General features: G+C 52.3%; 1 protein-coding gene across 2 annotated transcripts; it reads right to left on the reverse strand.

The window, feature by feature from the left end:
* Positions 1-5,288: 5,288 nt before the first annotated feature.
* On the reverse strand, positions 5,289-9,213 carry LOC136542633 (signal peptidase complex-like protein DTM1). Of its 2 annotated transcripts, XM_066535154.1 has the most exons (3): positions 8,698-9,080; positions 5,587-5,658; positions 5,289-5,476 (listed from the first exon to the last, which is right to left on the reverse strand). In XM_066535154.1, the coding sequence occupies exons 1-3, from the start codon at positions 8,946-8,948 to the stop codon at positions 5,461-5,463; spliced, it is 339 nt and encodes a 112-aa protein (XP_066391251.1). In that variant the 5' UTR covers positions 8,949-9,080; the 3' UTR covers positions 5,289-5,460. The 2 variants fall into 2 exon arrangements, with proteins under 2 accessions (XP_066391251.1, XP_066391252.1); XM_066535155.1 differs by having other exon boundaries at positions 5,289-5,658; positions 8,698-9,213.
* Between the last annotated feature and the right edge of the window lie 10,806 nt (positions 9,214-20,019).

A 20,019-nucleotide genomic window follows, 5' to 3' on the forward strand; every position in this document is an offset into this window, starting at 1 on the left:
ATTCTTCATTTCCCACTCTTTTTTTGTACAAGAATGGGATTGGCTAACCACTTGGGATGGTATACTTCCTTGATGAACCCAGCCGCCAAAAGCTTTATGATCTCCTCGCCGATGGCCCCGCGCTTCTCCTCATCGAAGCGACACAGGCGCTGCTTCATCGGCTTGGAACCTGGCCTGATCTTTAAGGCATGCTCGACGACTTCTCTCAGAATGCCTGGCATGTCTGAGGGTCTCCACGCAAAGATGTCTCTGTTGGCATAGAGGAAGTCGACAAGCACGTTTTCCTATTCAGAGGAAAGCGTGGTGCCAATGCTCACCACTTTGCCCTTGGAGCCGCTAGGGTCTATGAGGACCTCCTTGGTGCCCTCCATAGTCTTGAAAGACCTAGTCGACTGCTTGGGGTCGGGTGCTTCTTCGACGACCTCCTTCCTGATGGCTGTAAGCTCTTTGGAGGCGACAATTACCATGGCGTGTTCACAGCACTCGACCTCGCACTCGTAGGCGCGCTGGAAGGAGGTGTTGATGGTGATGACCCCGTATGGACCTGGCATCTTTAACTTTAGATAGGTGTAGTTGGGGACAGCCATGAACTTCATGTAGCATGGACGTCCCAAGATGGCATGGTAGGTTCCGTGGAACCCGACCACCTCGAAGGTAAGGGTCTCCGTCCTATAATTGGTTAGATCCCCAAAGGTGATGGGCAGATCGATCTGCCCAAGTGGCATGGCTAGTTTTCCTAGCACGATGCTGTGGAAAGGTGCCCCAGTCAGGCAGATGCGCACTCGGTCGATGCCCATGGCGTCGAGCGTTTTAACGTACATGATGTTGAGGCCACTGCCTCCATCCATCAGCACCTTGGTGAGCCACTTTGTGCCGATGGTCGGGTCTACCATGAGCGGATATCTTCCCGATTGTGGGACGTTTTCCGGGTGGTCAGTCTGATCAAAGGTTATGGTGGACTCCGACCATCGGAGGAAGGTAGGCGTGGCCGGCTTGGCCGTGTACACCTCACGGCTTGTAAGCTTCTAGCGACGCTTGTAGTCGTAGGCCACCAACCCTCCGAAGATCATGAGGCAGCCGTCCAACATTGGAAAGTCATTGTCCTTCCCCTCGGCGTCGTTTGTGGCTGGCTTGGGGACCCCCCTATGCTCCCCCTTGTTGGAGCCTCTGAACAAGAACCACTTCATGAGGACACAGTCCTTGTATAGGTGCTTGATGGAGAAAGCATGGTTCGGATATGGTCCTTCGAGCAGCTTCTCAAAGTGGTCTGGGGTGCCCTCGGCGGGCTTCCGACCACCCTTGCCATCAGCGGTGGCCACGAGCGAGCACTCACGCCGCTTCTTCTTCTTCTTGCTGGAACGATTGGAGGCGCCTTCGCCGGCGTCCTTGTCCTGCTTTGCCTTGCCTTCGAGGCGTCGAAAATTGCCCCGACCGCCTCCTCGCCCGAGGCGTGGCTGGTTGTGATGTCTTGGAGCTCCTTGGTGGTTCGCGGGCCCTTACGTCCTAGCTTGTGAAGTAGGGACTTGTAGGTGGTCCTAGACAGGAAGGCTCCTATGACGTTGGCATCGACGACGTTGGGCAGCTCGTTGCACTGTCGGGGGAAGCGCCGGATGTACCCATGAAGAGTTTACCCAGGCTTCTGTCCATAGTTTTTTAGATCCCATGGGTTCCCAAGACACGCGTATGTGCCCTAAAAGTTTCCCACGAAGATCTCTTTTAGGTCCGCCCAACTTTGGATTTGGTTGGGCAAAAGGTGTTCCAACCACGTTCGCGCTGAATCGGCTAGGAACAATGGAAGGTTGCGGATAATGAAATCATCATTATCCGCTCCATCGGCTTGGCAAGCAAGCCGATAATCCTCGAGTCACAGTCCGGGGTTCGTTTCTCTAGAGTATTTCGAGATGTTGGTTGGTGGTCGGTACCATGGTGGAAAGGCGGCGTTAAGGTTGTGTCGGCCAAAGGCCTGAGGTCCTAGCAAGTTGGGGCTCGGGCTTCGGTCCTCACCGTTGTCATAGCGTCCGCCACGACGAGGGTGGTAGCCATGGTTAGCCCCCTCCATCCCATCGCCGCAGGCACGCCTACGGGCATCAAGGGTGTCACGCGCGTCACAGTTGCGGCCGAGACGCTCATGCATCGGGACCGCGGCGCGTGGCTCGTTGCCTTGCCGTGCCTGGTAGACTGACACTTCCTTGTCGGGTTGCTCTGAGGGCGCGCACTGGCTGGTGTTGAGCTCACGTCTTCGGGACAGTGAGCTCTCGGCCTACTGCGTCGCCGCACGCTCGAGTAGCGTGCGAATCTCGCGATGGGCCCGACGATGACATCTCGGGTGTCATGGGCCCCGAAAGCCCCCGGAGCAAGGCCGCCGTAGCAGCGATGTTCTGGCTTGCCCGGGTGAAGTGTGGGAGGGCTTCGTCGTCCATGATGATCCTCCAGTTGACGTCGCGGGCCACGGCGCGCGCACACCTGCTGTTTCCGTGGCGCTTGATCTCTCGCTCGATCTCCACGTGTTCTCGCTCAAGCTAGAGTCATGCTTTCTCAAGCTCTTGGTGCCGGGCCTTCAGCTATTCTACCCGCAGGTGAGGTGGGGCCCCTACATCCCCTACATCCCTCTTGACCTCGTCGTCGAAGTCGTTCGTTGGGGTAGCCACTCCCTCGTGGATGCTTTCGATGTGTCCCTCGGGGGTATCTGCCATGAAACATTCATGAGAGGGGTGATGGCTACCCCTGCTGGAGTCAGAGCTGGAGGGCGACTCCGATTCTCCTACGAGAAGGTCGTGGAAAGATTCTGCAACATATTCGGTCATTCGTAGGGATATGGGAGTACATTGCGCCATAAGGTGCCCAACGGTCTCTGCGCTGCGACATATTCGGTCATCCCTACGAACTCATCGTTTGTAAGGGATGGGGGGGTGCGTTGCGCCACAAGGTGACCAACAGTCTCTGCAGCGTTGGCAGGCCAGGCAGGAGCGTCGTTGGGGAACTCTAGACGAGGTATTCCGAGGAGAGCGGCTCTCCTTTAGCAAGCTACATCATGACGTTGGCAGACATGAAGGTAAGGTGGCGCAGATCCGCCCGGGATGGTCGGGGTCCCAGGAAGGCGCCGAGCTAGCGCTCTAGCCTCTCGTAATCGAAGTTGATGAGCTGGTCGCTCCTGGGGACGCGGGCCTCCAGTGTGTGCAGCGGCAGATCCTCAAGCGCCTCGGCGATCGCATCGAGGCTGGCGGAGTGGAGAGGTTGGACGGCGACGGGAGCCTATGCCAACTCTCCCTATGTTGTGACGATGAAGTCCATGTTCACAAAGCGCACGTGCATGCCCGGGACCCAGCTGATGCCGTGACTAGCCATCCGAGGCCTGGTGTGGATGTCGAGACGCGTAAAAGGCCCCCACCTGGTGCATCAACTGTCGGTGTTTCGAGTTACCACCGACGAGTAAATTTCTAGTATTGTGCGTCTAGCTTGGATGGTGTGCTTAGAGGACACGTGGTTTATACTGGTTCAGACAGAAAGACCCTACGTCCAGTTCATCGCTGCTGCTCGTGTTACTAGCACTGCAACTTTATAGTAGTGGTTACAAACGGACGAGAGAGGAAAATGATCCCAAGTCTCTGGTGGAAGGAGTGAGTGGGTGCTGAGAGCTCGATTGCTGCCCAACCGTGTGTTCGTGTCGTGCTCTTGTACGGATTTGGATCGGATCTCGATGGGGCGATGGTTCATCCCCTTCATGGGGCGTCCTGCTTTTTCTTTTATAAGCTAAGGGAAAGCGTGGGTTAAAGCGGAGGAAAAGGTGAAGAACGAAAGGAAGGAAGGCTTTCAGGATCGCCGGGTCCTTCTTCTCCTTCATGCGGGTCCTGCCGATCCTATAGATGTCAACAGGGACGGCTCTACGTCGCGGCCCTATCCGTCACTGGCGCCATGCGCAGGCGTCGTCTGTCAGTCATGGCGTTCCATCCCGTCCCGGCGGATATCGTGGTGAACTGACGCGCCTGTCATCGTTCGTACGAGGGTTAGACAGAACAGCACCGGCACGCCCGACGCTGATCTTGATGTGAACCCTCAGGTATGGCCCGTCATGGCCACGGGTTACATCGAGACGTGTCAGTCTCTTCCCTGGTGTCAGAGCTTTGACCCAGGCCCATACGCTTGGACCTGAAGTGGTTGACGGCGGTATAGGTCCCCGTCGGGTGAGACGAAGCACGAACCCAAGGGGTCGGGCGAGACGGAGCCCGCCCCCAGAGGTCGGGCGAGGCAGAAAACGCGGCCTCGGGGTCGGGCAAGGCGAAGCCCGCGGCCTAAAAGTCAGGCGAGACGGAAACCACGGCCTCGGGGTCGGACGAGACGCAACCCGCGCACCTGAGAGTCGGTTGGAGCTGTAATCGCGCTCTTGACTGCTCGGATAAATCAATGTTGATAATCATTAGCTCCTCCTCTTCTAGTACCATAGTATTGGTCCCCGACACATCCTAAACTTTAGCTTCTATACTTAAACACCCCTAATCTGATCCTTTAGCGCCCGCCTCAAGGTTCGAATCAGGAAGAGGCTGGACCGGTTCCTGGATTCCTCCGGGAGGAAACGAAACCGGTCTGAGTGCGAGCCACGGAAGAGATCCATATCATACACCAATTCCAACCCCACATGGCACCTGGCCCTGGCAGCTCCCACCCAGCCGACACGCTCACCATGTCACGATCACGGGCACGACGTGACCGGACTCGCTTGGTTTGGCACATGCTTGGCCGGCCTGCAGGGCGTTCCAGAAACGCCGCCCCGTCCGCTGCTCGGGCGGGCCCCGGCCCGGCATGCATCTCAACCCAACCCCTCCGCTGGTGCGAGGCACGGACGGATGGTAATTCGTCATCGTGCACCTGCACACTACACTGTCGTGCCCCGTGCAGCCGTGCTGCTCGGCCATTTTCTGGTTGGCCAGCCCATCACGCATTCACGCCACATAAACGCAAAAGAAACTAGCCAACTAGGGCCTGTTTCGCGAGGATTCTCCTGTTCTTCCCCAGAATCAGTTCTCGTGAAGAATCCCTGCCAAACGACGCCTAGCTTCCAACCTAAACCTATGAACACCACTCACACGAATTCACGAAATGACAAAACAAGTTCATTCGGGATTGACTGATTTCAAAGAAACCCAAGTAGGCAGAACATACAGGGAAGAAGTAACTGGCGGACAAAAGAGCTGTGCAAACTAAGATTCATGTTCATACCTTCAGAAGCTATGTTGATGGCCAAGAGAAACCGCACCAGCACGAAAGGAATACCACAAGAGTGACAAAGGGGATAAAGAATAAAACCTAGATTCATGTTTCCAGCTAACAAATGATTGGCGTTTGCACATTACAAAAACCCGCTAGTTACATTACATACACCAACTTGTGTCGAGGGTCGTTCCCCATTAGAAGATTTTTCATATCAGCAGCGTATTAGCCAGGCGATATAGCTGGCTCATCTGATCACGGTGAACAATGGCTGAGATATGACAAAGCACTATCATGGTATTTTTCTTCTTAAAAAAAAGGAACTTCGCTCAGGGGAAGAGATGCAGGAGGGAGAGGAGGACCCACTAGCTAGATACGTACATCCACCACTTGTAAAGACCGAACCCGTAGATCGTCGTCAGCATGGCCACCCTGAGTGGATAGGGCTTGAATCTGTAGGAGCCAAGAAAACAGGGAATGAAGGTCAGTATTTGGATTAATAGCAAAGTACAAACTGGAGATACATCTGAAGCAGAACTAGAAGTTGCTGTTTTAGTTTCACGCATACTGAATGCAACACAGATGTTTTAGTATCACGCATACTGAATGCAACACTGAAAGAATGCTGGGAACAGGCAAGGTGAAGAATAGCATTCGACGGTAATCGCCTACATGTCCACCATTAGGGGCAATCCATACTTTATCAGAGCAAAATATTCTTCTTGATGTCATCAAGAAAGCAGGTAGGCCTAGTTTTCTCGATGTGATAAGGTAACACAAAGCATGATGAGAGAGTCAAGTACAGTCCGTGGTGTTGATGCCCATTTATTTTCAATAAACGTGCGGTCACTCGCGATTTGCAGTTGTTTCGAACTGATGGGAACTATGTCCCACAGATGTTTCCAAAATATACCTGTCAAACTCTCATGCCAAACCATGGCTGAAATTAGGTGAAAGCTCAACAACCTGGTGATATAAAAGTCCATGTTGGTCTAGCCAAATCATGGCTGAAATTTTCAACGAGTTTCGTTGATTAAATCACAAAGTTAAGCACCAACCAGCCTCAGAGACTATCATCAGATTTTCGTGAGCTACCAAAGCCTACTCCAACTACAGAAATAATGTTAGTACTTCTATAAGTCATGAACCAAAGATATTAGAAAATTAGAACTAGCAAAGCCTCATGCAGACAGGGTCAAGTAAATCTTATTGCTCTGAATATTATAGCTATTGTCAAGACACGAACTATACTCATTGTTAGGCACCAAGTTGAACTTCAGAAACCAAATGGTGCAATCATTTGTAAAACAGCAGGGGCACAGACATGCTTATTGTCCATACACTTGTTTTCAACAACATAAAAGTAGTGAACAAAAATGGCTGCCACATTAGTATTTTACGTTAGGTTTACAAAGGAAGGATTGTTTTATTTGCAGGTTTCACCAGATATTAAAAGGTTAGATCTGGTCTCACTCACTGCACCACACACTGCCCTTCACTTTAGTGCCCACTGACTAAAAAGATAAACCAACAACATATGTAAACAGCTGGACAATGGTAGTTCATATTGGTAGTGATTTCACCCGATGTTTAAAGATACAAGCAAGCAGAACAACTAAATTGACGCCAGGCTGAAACACGATCAGAACACCCACTCAAAATCTTTATCAGATCATCACTTATCTTGGGTGCTAATAATTATAATGCTGTAAGAGGTGCAGGTCTGAATGTCTGACAAGTAACAAGCATGGGACCAAAAAAAACACTACGTTCAGCTATCAAGAAGACCAGTCTAGAGAATTCAGGAATGTACCCAACTATGCTCTCATTTAGATAAGTTGTTAGTAAATACTAAGTTGTTGCAAGGGCTGAGGATCAACTTGCATCTCTCAATGGTGATTACAGTTACACCTTATGCTGAAACCTGTTATGCTTGGAATTCTATTGCCCAATCAATCAGCAGCACCAAAGTAACAGTCACCTTTCATTTCAAAACTCAGTGTGTGAGCTGGGGGTTTCTTGTAATAAGTGCGGACTGACTGATGCCTCTTCTCTGATGAGGTCTGCAGCCACATTTTTTCCCCATTACCTAAAAAACCTTTTATTTTGAGCTTTATTTACTAATTAAAATAAAACATAAGATAGTTAGGTCGTCTCTAGACAAATCATCGCGAGCTGTTTGGTTGCTGAAATGGTATGGGAAACCACAAAGGGGACAGGATTGCAGGAGACACCGACAAAACGGTATTTGATTACATCGGGTTTGGAGCTGTATCACTTTTATATAGAACGGTATTGGTTGCCGGAGGGACTCGATTACAGGAGCGCGGAAACAAACATTGAGTAATGGAACCTATTACCTGCCGTAATCAAGTTGCGTTACATCTGTGTGAACCAAACACTATCCTAGTTTTTTCCAGGTCAAAAGAAGTGACTTGTTCCACCTTTCCCAAAGGCGATATTTCAGCTGCTCATAGTCCAACTACAAACCTAATCCACCACTTAAAATACCAACAGCCCAACTGTTATCAGGTCATGCAAATAATCAATGACTAAAACTTACATCCACATAATTTTGACTCATAAAAGTTTCCTAGACTGGTAGACACAACCATAAACCAACCTCCAGGTGCTGTAGCAAAAAAAAAAAAGCAATATGCCGCTGAACCTATGCGATCGAGCAGCATTGAAAGCAGGTGGACCACCAGCCAACGACCCTATTATTCTGCAACTAAACTAGTTTATATAGGCCAGCAAGTCCCCTATCGCAAATGGCACTGCTACTGGGAGACAATTTTTTTTTCTTCTAAATATCATTCAAGCAATTTGATTTGTTTCCGTGATCATATTGTATCTTCAGGGCCCATCAATTGTTATGATTGTAGATCACGAATTAATGCGATGATATTCTGGACCATACAGAGATCGACATGCATTCGATCCTTTGTGTCGAATCCACAGGAACAGGAACAGGAACAAATCTGAGTACCTCACCGATCTACTAGATTTTTGTTTAAAACAACATGCATCTTTTATCAGAAAAATCTGAATATATATGAAGAAACATGCCTAACTATTGTCTGGCAAGAGTGCATTAGAAGTTTAACTCTCTTCCGGACAAATCAAAACCACGAGTTTTGTCTAAGAAGTTGAATCCTGGAAAGAGGAAGTGGCTTGGAGTTTCAATGTCAGGTACTTTTAACGAGCAGAACTTACATCTGAATTCTGAATGAAACCAAAGACGCAATTTGTGGTTTTGTACCTCGACTCGATTTCCAAATAAAGCAAGATCTTATGTACGGAGTGCCCCCCAAAAAAGAACGACCAAAATTTTACTACTTTTGAGAAACCTAAGAGCGAGCAATCTTTGGCACTGCCCGAGCCTCCCAAGAACATAAATTCCACAGACGTACAGACCGTGGCGAAAGATCACAGAACAGGGGAGAGAGAGGGAGGGAGGGAGGGAGGGAGGGAAAGGCTGGGGAGTCTTACTTCCAGACGTCGTGCTCCCGGTCGGCGGCCGCGGCCGCGGCCGTGCGTCGGGAGGCGGGCATGGGGGTGAGCCACTGGGAGTAGTCGCGGTCGAAGAACTCCCAGTCCGGGAGCAGCACGCCGGCGATGGCGAGGATGCCGAAGCCGTACGTGGCCGCCGCCTTGCTTAGCGACGCCGTGGCCAGCCCCGTGAGCACCACGGCCGCCGCCAGCGCCACGAGGCTCCGCCGTAGCAGCTCGTCCCTCCCCATGCCGCCCGCAGCGCCCGGACCCTCGGCCGCCAGCCTCACGCCCTGGACCGTACAGACCTTCTCGAAGCTGTGCCTCCCCCTCCCTCGTCCTTCCCCTGGGCTGCAGGGGAGACGAAACGAGAAGCGCGTACGCCCTGCGCTGCCGCCGCCGCCGCCGCCTGCCTCGGTTTCCCTTCCCCTCCCCCTGGCTTGGCCTAGGCTCGTTTCGACTGCTGCCGTGGCTTTGCTGCCGCTGCTGGTCTCTCTAGTCTCTGCGACTGCGCGAAGGCACTGGCTCCGCGACATGGACTCGGTCTATTTTTATGGCGTGGGCGGTGGGGTTTGGCAGGCAGACATGTGGGGCCCTCTTCGGTCCAGCCATTGGATCAGCAGGCCGCTGTCAGGAGTTAATTAAGTTATTAGCCCACGTGTCAAGCAGCTTAGCCGAGAAAACGAAACGCCGTAACGCACGCCACACGTTCATTCATTCGGTCACTGACCGTCATGGGCTTTTTCAGGGCGGGTCCGTCGACAACTGCCAACTAGATCGTCGGGAGGCGGGCATGGGGTGAGACACACGTATCATGCTTATCGGTTACTCCCTCCGTCCCAAATTGTAAGTTATTCCAAAAATCTTGGAGAGTCAAAGTTTTTCAAGTTTGACTAAATTTATATAATAAAATAATAATATTTATCATACCAAGTAAGTATCATTAGATTCTTCATTAGTTATATTTTCATATTATACCTATTTGATGTCATCAATCTTTGTGTTTCTCTCTATAATTTTAGTCAAACTTGAAAAAGTTTGACTCTCCAAGATTTTTGGAATGACTTATAATTTGGGATGGAGGGAGTACGTTAGTATTTTTTTATAATAAAATAGCATCATAGAAACGATCAAGCGAAAACGAATATGATACATGTGTTGAGATGCAACTATAAAGTACGGGGCATCGCGTATTCAACATTTCCAGCAATTTTGTAGATTTTCTGGAAACACTCGCTTTCACGATGCAAGCAGTCTGTACTTGCCATGACTTGTTTTAGACAAGTCTGAGTCAAAATTTGAGAACTTCAGTCAGAAAAAATAATGTATGAAATGTGAATTGAGCAATAGTTTGGTTGCTTAGGTTCGTTATAACGGAACATGTACATGGCTTTCGTAGTTGCTCGCAGTTTTCTGTTTTATTCAAGATTAAATTAATGTGTTATATTCTTCCAATGACAAGTAATATGTTCATCGATAGTAAAACATCCCTGCTGTATTCGGAGTTGGACGTAGGGCAGGACACGCATGCATGTGTTTTTAGGGGCACGGGTGGACTTAAGATAAAAATTAACTGGAGGCGCACTAATGACGATCATTAGATTAATTCCACATTTCTTGTTGTGGAGACTTGTCATTAACTTGTGTGGGGCAACAATGGTGAAAATACTCCAAAATCAGTGAAAACAATTTTTTGAGTGGCGGCTTAAGCCCTCATTCGGCACTACCTAGGTCCGCCCCTTGTCGGTGTTTCGAACAAACATCAACTAGTAAATTTATATTTGTTATGTGTTAGGCCCGGGTGATGTACTAAAGGACACAAGGTTTATACTGGTTCGGGCAAAATGTCCCTACGTCTAGTTTGCTGCTGCTCGTGTTATTAGCACTGAAAAAGATTCGTAGTATGGGGTACAAACGGTCGAGAGAGGGACAGGTCCTAGTTCTCTGATGTAAAGATCGAAAGGATGCCAAGAGCTCGGTTGCTGCTTGGTTGTATGTATGTGATGTGTGTTGAATCGATCCGTCCCTTTAGTGGGGCGCCCTGCCCTCCCTTTATAGACAAGGGGGAGCAGGGATTACACATGGGAGAAAGAGAAAAAAACCAGAGGTAGAGAGGGTCATTCGAAGGTGCCGGGTCTTCCTTTTTCCCTGAGCCTACCCTGCTGACATGACAGACGGTGTCAGGGATAGCATATTTGTTGATCCTGATAGGGCCGTGCTCTGGCTTCGGTTAGCTAGTGGTCATGTCCCATCCTACTCCGGCGGACGATGCGGCGTCTCATGGTACCGAGTCGTGACCCTATGGGGAGCAGACCGGGAAGTGACTATACGTTCGTACTGTAGATGATGTGATTTCCCTCATGGATTGTAGTGGTTATCGTATGCTTATGCTAGGATCCGCGCCCGAGGGCTGATGGCGGCGCCCACAACACTGTAAGACAAAAGTCGGCGCCTACAATACTGTTCGGGCTCTATTAGGCCGGGAAGGGCTTAAAGTGCCCGTCCCGTCATATCCTGATGGTACTTTTCTGCAGACGTGCAGGGCATGGTCCTTGGTACTGCGGTTGACTCGAATGTCCTATCTTACCCTGTGCTCATCATTATGAAGGAGTAGGGTGCAGTCGTCGGGCGAGGCGGAGCCTAGCCCTTGAGGGTCGGGCGAGGCGGAGCCAACCCTCGGGGGTCGGGTGAGGCGGAGCTTGCCCCCAGACATCGGGCGAGACGGAGCCTACCCTCGGATGTTGGGCGAGGCGAACCCTGCCCTTAAACGTCGGGTGAGGCGGAGCCAGCTCAGAACATCGGGCGAGGCAAAGCCCTACCCTCGGACGTCGGGTGAGGCGGAGCTTGCCCCTAGACGTCGGGCAAGGCAGAGTCTGCCCTCGGACGTCGGGCGAGGCAGAGCCTGCCCTTAGACGTCGGGCAATGCGGAGCCAGCCCGGGACGTCGGGCAAGGCGGAGCCAATCTTCAGTCGTTCGGGCAAGAAGTGTAGTTGCATTCTTATCTATTTGGAAGCATCAGCGTTTGATGGTTATTAGCTCTATCTCATTGGGTACCTCAGTATTAGGTCCCCGATAGTAGCCCTCGAGCCCCCGGGTGATTCGGATAGAATCACCCGGGGGTGATTTGACTTGCCAGAGGGTGCGCGCGAGCGCACTGGACGGGTGTAGCCCCCGAGCCCTCGGGTGATTCAGATAGAATCGCCCGGGGGGTAATTTGGATCCTTCACGGGTATGGCTGTGAGATTTGGTGTTTGACAACTAGATAGTTAAAGGGAGCCCTGGTATCCCATTCGTGGGGATTCGTCCAGGGTCAGCCCGGTTGAGACTCGACTGCTAATTGAGACTCCCTTGAGGTCCGTGCGCTTAAGGTTTGGCCGCTCACGGACCCATCCCTCGTTGGGACGGCCATCGAAACTATTGGGCCAGCCCTCAAACTCCTGGCCCAGGCGGGCTAGAGAAATATTTTTTGACCCGTATCTCCTCTGCGGGAAAAGAGTCTTGGTCTACCTAGGAAGGCGAAACGTCCGACATGACTTTGGTGGGAAAGGATAGGGATCGCGGATGCATATCCCATGATGTGACGTGGTGGTGTATCATGGCAGGCATGGAGATCTAGGCTGACGGTTGCCCTTCTTGCATCCATCGCCCCTATAAAATCAACGGGTTCGCCCCCAGGATTTCGTACTATGCCTCCTCGCCTTTGCATCTACAACCTCCACCACCAATTGCCTGAGCCTCCCGCACCCACATCGCAGACGCCGTCAAGCTCGCATCCAACCACCCCCATCATCTAATGGAGCAGTGGTGTAGATCCGATGTCATCCTCCAGCGCCTGGAGGGCCTCGTTCGTCGTGGCCTTCTTTGAGCGTGGACCGCCACCGAGGAGTGCCTGCTACCCGGCAATGAAGACGTGCCGTCGCCGATCGAAGGCTACGTCGTGTCCTTCGCTCGCTTTCACGAGCGGGGATTCGCCACCCCCACCCACAAGTTCCTTCGGGGGCTGCTGCATTACTACAAGGTGGAGCTACAACATCTTACTCCCAATGGGGTCCAACATATTGCGGCGTTCGTCGCCCTGTGTGAGGGGTTCTTGGGGATTAGTCCCCACTTCGACCTGTGGTGGCATCTCTTCGCTGTCACCCTCTTGAAGAAGCGGGAGAAGAAGCAAGAGCTGAGCGTGCCAATGGGGTGCGCCGGCATCTCGCTCCGCAATAATCGGGTCAACGAGTACCCATCGATGCGTCTGTTGACCTCCAACAAGGGATGGCATTCGCATTGGTTTTACGTCAAGAACGACGCAACTGTCCCCTTGCCAGCATTCACCAGACACCTCATCGAAGAGGTTCTAGAATCATGGAGAATGTGGGGGGTCTCGGATAAAGACAAGAAGAAAATCCAAGACCATCTCACCACCCTCCAAATTTTGAAGGAGAGGGGCGTGAAGGGGTCGGGGATCATCGGCGCCTACCACGCGTGGAGGGTGGCGCCGCTGATGAGTCGTGCGCTTCCCCTGTACCTGATGGCACCCGTAACATCACTTGAAGGGACGGCGCTTGTCAATGAAGCGCTCTTCCCCTCCAAAGTGGCACAGCGCATCAAGGAGGCGATGGAGCCTTCGAAGAACGACGCCAGTGTCGTTCTTGATTTCGTGTATCCGGTGCTGGGGCACCCCCAATGCGGCCGGAATTGGGGTACATTGACTTCGTAAGTTCTCTTTCCCCGTGCTTTCTTTTTTAACTAAACTTCTAACCCCTTGATGCTGATATTGAGATAGCGGGACCAGCCGAAGAGGCTCATCCTTATGGATCGCGTGGCTCCGCTATCGAAGGATCTGCTCGTGGCGGCGGCGAATCGCACCGCGGTCGATTGGGACAAGAAGACGAATGAGGTCAAAAGGAGGAAGAAGCAGCGGAAACAGCTGGCACAGGAGCAAGGAGAGGAGACAGACAGTGACAATGATGATGACGGTGGCGAGGAATATGACGAGGTAGTCGCTGACAGGTACCCACTCGTCAATACAGGGACTCTTCCCGTTTCACGTACGGAGGAGGCGGGCCGGACCGACGGCCCGTCCTTACACCATCAGGGGCGGGCGGATTTGCCGCCGTGCCTCAGGAACCAACGGGGATGGGCGGACCCATCACCGCACCCCAAGAGCCGATGGGAGCGGGCTGATCCACCGTCGTGCCCCAAATAGCCGACGGGGGTGGTGCCGAGAGAGGGGCGTGGCTCTGCCGTTGTGCCCCCAGATACAAGGGAGGCGAGCCCCTCGGCCTGAGAGCATGGGACGGGCTCAAAATGGTCCCACCCCGACAAGGTGGAGTAGGGAGCTGGGGGTTTATCCCCCAAACATCTCCACCGCCCAACAATGCTGATGTAAGTTGCAGATTCCTCTATTTTTCTCTATTTTTCATAGTGACTCACGCCTTTTGTTTCCTCTGCAGTGTCGAGAGACGGGTTAGACAAGGCACTTCCATAGCGCTGGCGCCCAAGAAAACCCTCACCCTTCAAGCAAGGCAGGGGCAGCTGCCTGACGTCGCCCCATTTCGGGCGAGAGAGGAGCCCGCGTCACAGCCTTATCGGCCGGTCTGTCACTGCCCATGGTGGTGCCCATGCCCTCTATGGGTCAAGCTATTGGTGAGGCTATGGAGGCGCCCTCGGAGGTTGCCGCTCAACCGGCAACGGAAGTGATGCCGCTGCCGACGCTAGGGCGGGTGAAGCTGTCGGCCGCACCCGTTGCGTTGACCACGATAGGCATGACATAGCCAGACGAGGTCCCACCAATGGAGGCAGAGGTGATGGTGGCTATGATGGATGGGTCGCAGCTACGAGCGGTGGTGGAGGCGTCCGAGGTAGCGGTGCGTCCCGTGCTACCGGTGGCCCTAGAGATGACGCCCGCCATGGGTAGGACCGAGGGGGTCATGGCCTAGGGAGCCTCGGGCACCACGATGGTTGCTGAGGAGATCGATAGGGAGTTGTCCCTGGTCCTGCCATCAGAGGTCCACCACCCGCCCGTGTGGGATGAGCCCCCATTCCGTTAGGTGAGTCCATGGGACCCGACGTCGGAACTCTTCACCCTCGACAATGTCGTCGAGGGCATGGAGCAGGAGAAGCTCAGCGAGGGGTTCATGGCTACGCTGGAAGCTCTGAACTAGTCTAGTGGCATCCTTCAAGATGTAATCATTCCCATCGGCCAGGTATTCTCTTGGTCCTGCCTCTCGATCTATTTTTTCTTCATCTATTTTTGTTTTCTGACCACCGTCCTTTTTTAGTCTCTTATAAGTCACAGCCGGGAGAAATCCCGGTTCCTTCATGAACACAAGGAGGGTTGGACCGCCTTGTCGTTAAGGCATTGCTACATAGGGATGTGACTGTCCAGCTCTGACAGAGGGTGGCGGAGTTGACTCCCCTTGCCGTGGAGGCAGATGATCTTCGATGGCAGGAGGCCAAGGCCCACGGGGATGCGGAGCTCACTGAGAAGTCTTTTGATGAGCTATTAGAGAGGGCGTGGTAGGATCAGGAGGAAGCTGCCAAAGTGCAGAAGGAGCGGGATGAGCGGCGCTAGCGGGATGCCGAGGCCTACCAGCGGATCATCGACCTTTTGGACGAGGCTGAGAAGGAGCAGGATCTCCGGCTAGGAGCCGAGGAGAGGTCCATGGCCCTAGAGCAGAGGGCGAAACTGGATGCCAAGACGATCGCTCGGCTATGCACAAAGTGAGACGAGCTGCGCCATACCATGGAGAGGCTCCGCTCAGAGCGTGGCGCGACATGCGGGGAGCGTGACCAGGCCATCCGAGAGCGCGATGAGGCATAATAGAGGATTAGCTCCCTCCAGGCTGAGCTAGAGACTGTAAGAGCCTAGAAGCTAGAGGCCAAGGGCGAAGCTGCCGGACTAGGCACAGATCTTGCCAACATGAGGAGTCTTCTTCAGGTGGAGAGCAATGAGCTAGATATCCTGAAGGTTGCCCATGGCATAGTCTGCGACGACCTACAGGTGGTGCAGGCGGAGGGAACCAGCTCGCTCATGGCCCATGCCACAGATATCACGGCGCAGGTGCGCTAGCTGGAGATGGAAGCTCTTCGCATAGGGATCACCCAAACCTTCACCGTCGCCTCGCTCGCATTACGATGACAACATCGATTTCGAGGCGATGAGCCTTGGCTTCGCGCCTGGTTATGAACGCCCTAAGCTGGATGCCGTAGAAGCGACGGTGACTCCTTTTGTGGAAACCCTAGCGAGCAGAATTGAAGATTTGGTTCTCCCTGAGAGGGTGTAGTTAGTCGAATGAGTCCGATGGACATTTATCTGTAATCTTGGACCAGTGTCGGCACTTTCATTTTTTGAAAACCGATTCACAACTTTGTTTCGTTAAACAAATTCACAATTTTGTTTCGTTTGTTTTGGTTCTTCCCTTTTTGCATTCGAAAAATGGTGCTCATGCAATCTGACCCTTCCGTTTGTTAAGGCCATAGGGCCCAAGGTGTATAAGAGGGGAATTTTGATTATACTGGTGAGCAAAGTTGCCATAGCCATCGGGGCATGGGTTTTTTGCAGTCCTTACCAGGCATGCTCATTTATTTGTTCCCACAAACCTTGCCACTAACCTTAACGTGAGGAAGAGGTCTGACACAGCGACTGTTTCAAAAAAATGAGGTATTTATACCTTTATCAGCCCCCGAGTGAGATCCGACCCCTTACGGTCGTTGGGGCCAGATGTTACTAGAGACTGAAGCGAGGGTAGCGAACTTACTCTTGTATTCGCACGTACCCCTTACTTAGGATTTTAGCTATCATTCTGTGATCGTGCGTTTGGTCTCATTGCAAGCCTGGCGTTCCCCGAGCCCCCGCGCGTGGCGAGGATTTGGTCAAGGGTTGGCTTGTTTTGTAACTGTCGCTCCGTTCATCATTTTCATAACTGGAGGGGTTGAGGCGACGTCGCCTGCCTCGATGGCTCGATTGACACGCTCGATGAGCTTGCTAACGGGGATGTTTGAACGGAATCTGGTCTCGTCGCTTGTGACAGGGTTGGCAAAGCCCTCGGGTGGCATTCCATTGTTCCGTAACTCGCCTTTCAATAGATTTCCCCTCAATGGGGATTCTATAGGCTCGGCTAGAGGCTGGATTAAACTAGAAGGTTGAGATGACCCTATCCGCCTCTATGCAGGTTGGGCGAAGGCCGTTGTGGCTCATCTGTGTTTTCTCCCCTAGCTCTTGTTCGACGTGAGGCGGCCATGAACCCTTCATGGGCTAGCCTTTGAACCTCGGTCTCTCGATCTAGGATCGAGCGGCTTGATCCCCGGAGCCCTTTGGGGTCTGATAGAGGTCATCCATGTTTCACGCGTCGCCCCGTCCTTAGTTTCCATAACCAAAGGGGCTAAGCTAACAACACTTGCCTCGACGGATCGAGTGTCGCGCTCAATGAGCTCGCTAATGGGCATGTTCATGTGGAATTTGGGTCCATCGTCCGCTTATGGGGTCAGCATAGCCCTCATGTGGCATTCTACTACTTCTTAACCCATCTTCTGGCAGATGCCCGAGCCATTCGATAGGCTCAGGTGGCCCGTTGGCCTCTCCTCGATGGAGATTCTGTGGGTTTAGTTTAAGGTTAGAATCGAACGAGAAAGATCGAGATGTCCCTGTCCACTTCTGAGCGGGGTCGGGCAAGGCTGCTGGGGCTCATCTCGGATTTTCTCCCCTGGCTCTGTTTGACATGAGGCGGCCTCAAGCCCTTCATGGGCTGGCCTTCGAACCTCAGTCAGTTGCCACTCATATTGAATGAGGCGACTACCGCTTCGTGACGCGACGCGAACGTTGGGATGCAGCAATTGCATATACAACGCTTGGATGTATGTATGGTATAATGGAAATGAAAGCGAGGGTCGGTGATGTTTACCTCGGTGGCGTGAGCGATGGGAAGCTCCTACCAGACATGTCCATGCGGGGTTCAGGTCCGACGTTTGCGACGGGGCCAGCGTAACCTGCATGAGCATCACAAGTTTTCTTTTCTATCCCTCGGTGGCGATCCGAGCCGTTTGATTGGCTTAGGCAACCTGATAGCTTCTCCTTGAAGGAGATTCCACAGACAGACCCCTTCGAACCCTTCTCGAGATGGTGGATGCTAAAGCTTAGGGTACGAGGAACTGTGAATTCGATTATGCTGGTGAACAAAAATGTCATAGCCGCTACGGCGTAGGGTCTAGCGGTTCGTCCAGTTTTACTCAAAGTTTGACACCCGCACACCGCGCCTCCGATTTTTAAATGTAAGGAAGGGTCGGGCATAGAGAATGTGTAATCAAGTAGACACTCTCGGTAGCCCCCGAGGGATGTCCGTGCCCCTACCGTTGCAGGGGTCGGAGGCTCGATAGTAAGATTGACACGCAAAGTAAGTAAACAAATGTGCTTATCTTTTGGTGGCCATTTGTTCGGTGTTCACCTAGGCTGTCCGATCGACCCAGGAGGCCCGTTGGGCTCCCATTGATGGATGTTTCGTCACTAGGTCCTTCCAGGTCCTGCAAGGGGAAGCGGAGAGTCGTCTGCATGCGGGCGCGCCTTGTTTCTCATGCCGGCGTGCGGTAGTGGTGGGCCATGCCCAAGCCACATCTCGTTTGACCTGGTGCTATCTCGTTGAGCAAGGCACGTCCCATCGGTCTAGACGCGTCCCATCGAATTCCCATCTGCATTGAATAGGGGAAGGAAGTGGGTTTTTCATCCCAACCTTTCACCTTTCTTCAACTGTTGTGTCTCCTCCTTAAATAGGGCGAGGGAGGGATTCTTGTCCCACTCCTTCGCTTATTCTCGAGCTACTACCTCTCCTCCTTTCTCCTTACTAAACGTGTTCGCATGTCGCGGCGGTTCCTAAGTGAGAGAGGGTAATGCGAGGGAGAGGAGAACTCATAGATCCATTCATGAATTCAGAGCGTGATGTCAAGCTAGAGGTCATGCAACATAGATGAGATGGTGCTAGCCGCCTTCGCCGAGAAGGGGCTGCTGCCACCAAAGGAGGAGGCGCACTGGATGGTGATGAGCGTCGTTGACTTTGTCGTCGTCCGTGAGGCCCTCGTCGGGGTGGAGCCATACGAGGACCACTTCTGGCAAATCTTCTCTGGGCGAGCCTTGTTGGTGGGGAAGCCACCCAGGATTGCGTCGATGGGGTGCTGCGCCCCTGCATCCGCTCAGATCGGCCAGTTCATGAAGTTTGATGAGATGTTAGAGACATCCATCAGCCATGGCGCCCGTTCTTTGGCGGACAGCGCCCCCCGTCCAGGCTGTTGTCAGGGTTGTGACTGATCACGATGGCGTAGTCCCTGGACGCCCTGGTGAAGACACCACGATCACCAACGTGGTGCTCGACGTTGTAGATGACGGCACCCTCCAGGATCCCGCGGAGCGGTAGGACGTCGCCAATGGAGAGCGTGGCGTGGCGACCGTAGTACTATTTAGAATAGAACTGGTTAGAAAATGTAATCGTTTAAGTTGTGGGGGAGCCCCCGTGTGAACAGTCTTTTGTATTTATGAATATATCAGTCCCTTTTCATGATGAAATCACTTTGTAAGTGATGAACTTGTGCAAAAACAAACATGTTCTCAAATTTTGTTATGGCAAACAGCTTTTCAGCCCTTCTCCCTCTTTTTGGCAAAAGAGTTTTAATGCCTTCCGACCCTTCCCATAGTTAAGGTCACAAAAGCTCGGAGTGTAGGCGAGCCAATTCTAATCACGCTAGTGAGCAAGAACGCCATAGCCGTTGGGGTGTGGGTTTTTCATAGTCCTACTAGTTATACTCAGATTTTGTTCTCGAAATCCTAGCCTTTAGGACTTACCATGAGAAAAGAGAGAAAACATAGAGAATGTTTGCAAGATAACACATAGAATGTATGCAAGATAAACGTATTCATACCAGCCCCTGAGTGAGGTCCGACCCCTCGCACTTGCAGGGCTTGGATGTCACAAAAGATCGAGGATTTTGATGACAAAACTGGTAAGAGAAAGTATGTGTTTATTTAAGGGAAAATGGCGTAGCTGCTCAATGTTCCAAGCATTGGTGAAGACCTCATCGTCGATGGTTTTCAGCTTGTAGGTGCCAGGCCGGAGTACTTCCGCGACGACGTATGACCCCTCCCAAGGCGGGGAGAGCTTGTGGCAGTCCTTATTGCTCTGGACGAGGTGGAGAACCAGGTCCCTGTCGATAGAATATGCTCGACAGTCCACCAAGGGGTATCCCGCGATGATAGATTTGTCGGTGGGAGTGCGCGTAATCAGGAACCGAATGGTGACAAAAGGCGTAGAGACAGCGATTTAGATAGGTTCGGGCTATCTGATCGAC

Source organism: Miscanthus floridulus, chromosome 3, assembly GCF_019320115.1.
Source record: "Miscanthus floridulus cultivar M001 chromosome 3, ASM1932011v1, whole genome shotgun sequence".
Taxonomy (NCBI): Eukaryota; Viridiplantae; Streptophyta; class Magnoliopsida; order Poales; family Poaceae; genus Miscanthus; species Miscanthus floridulus.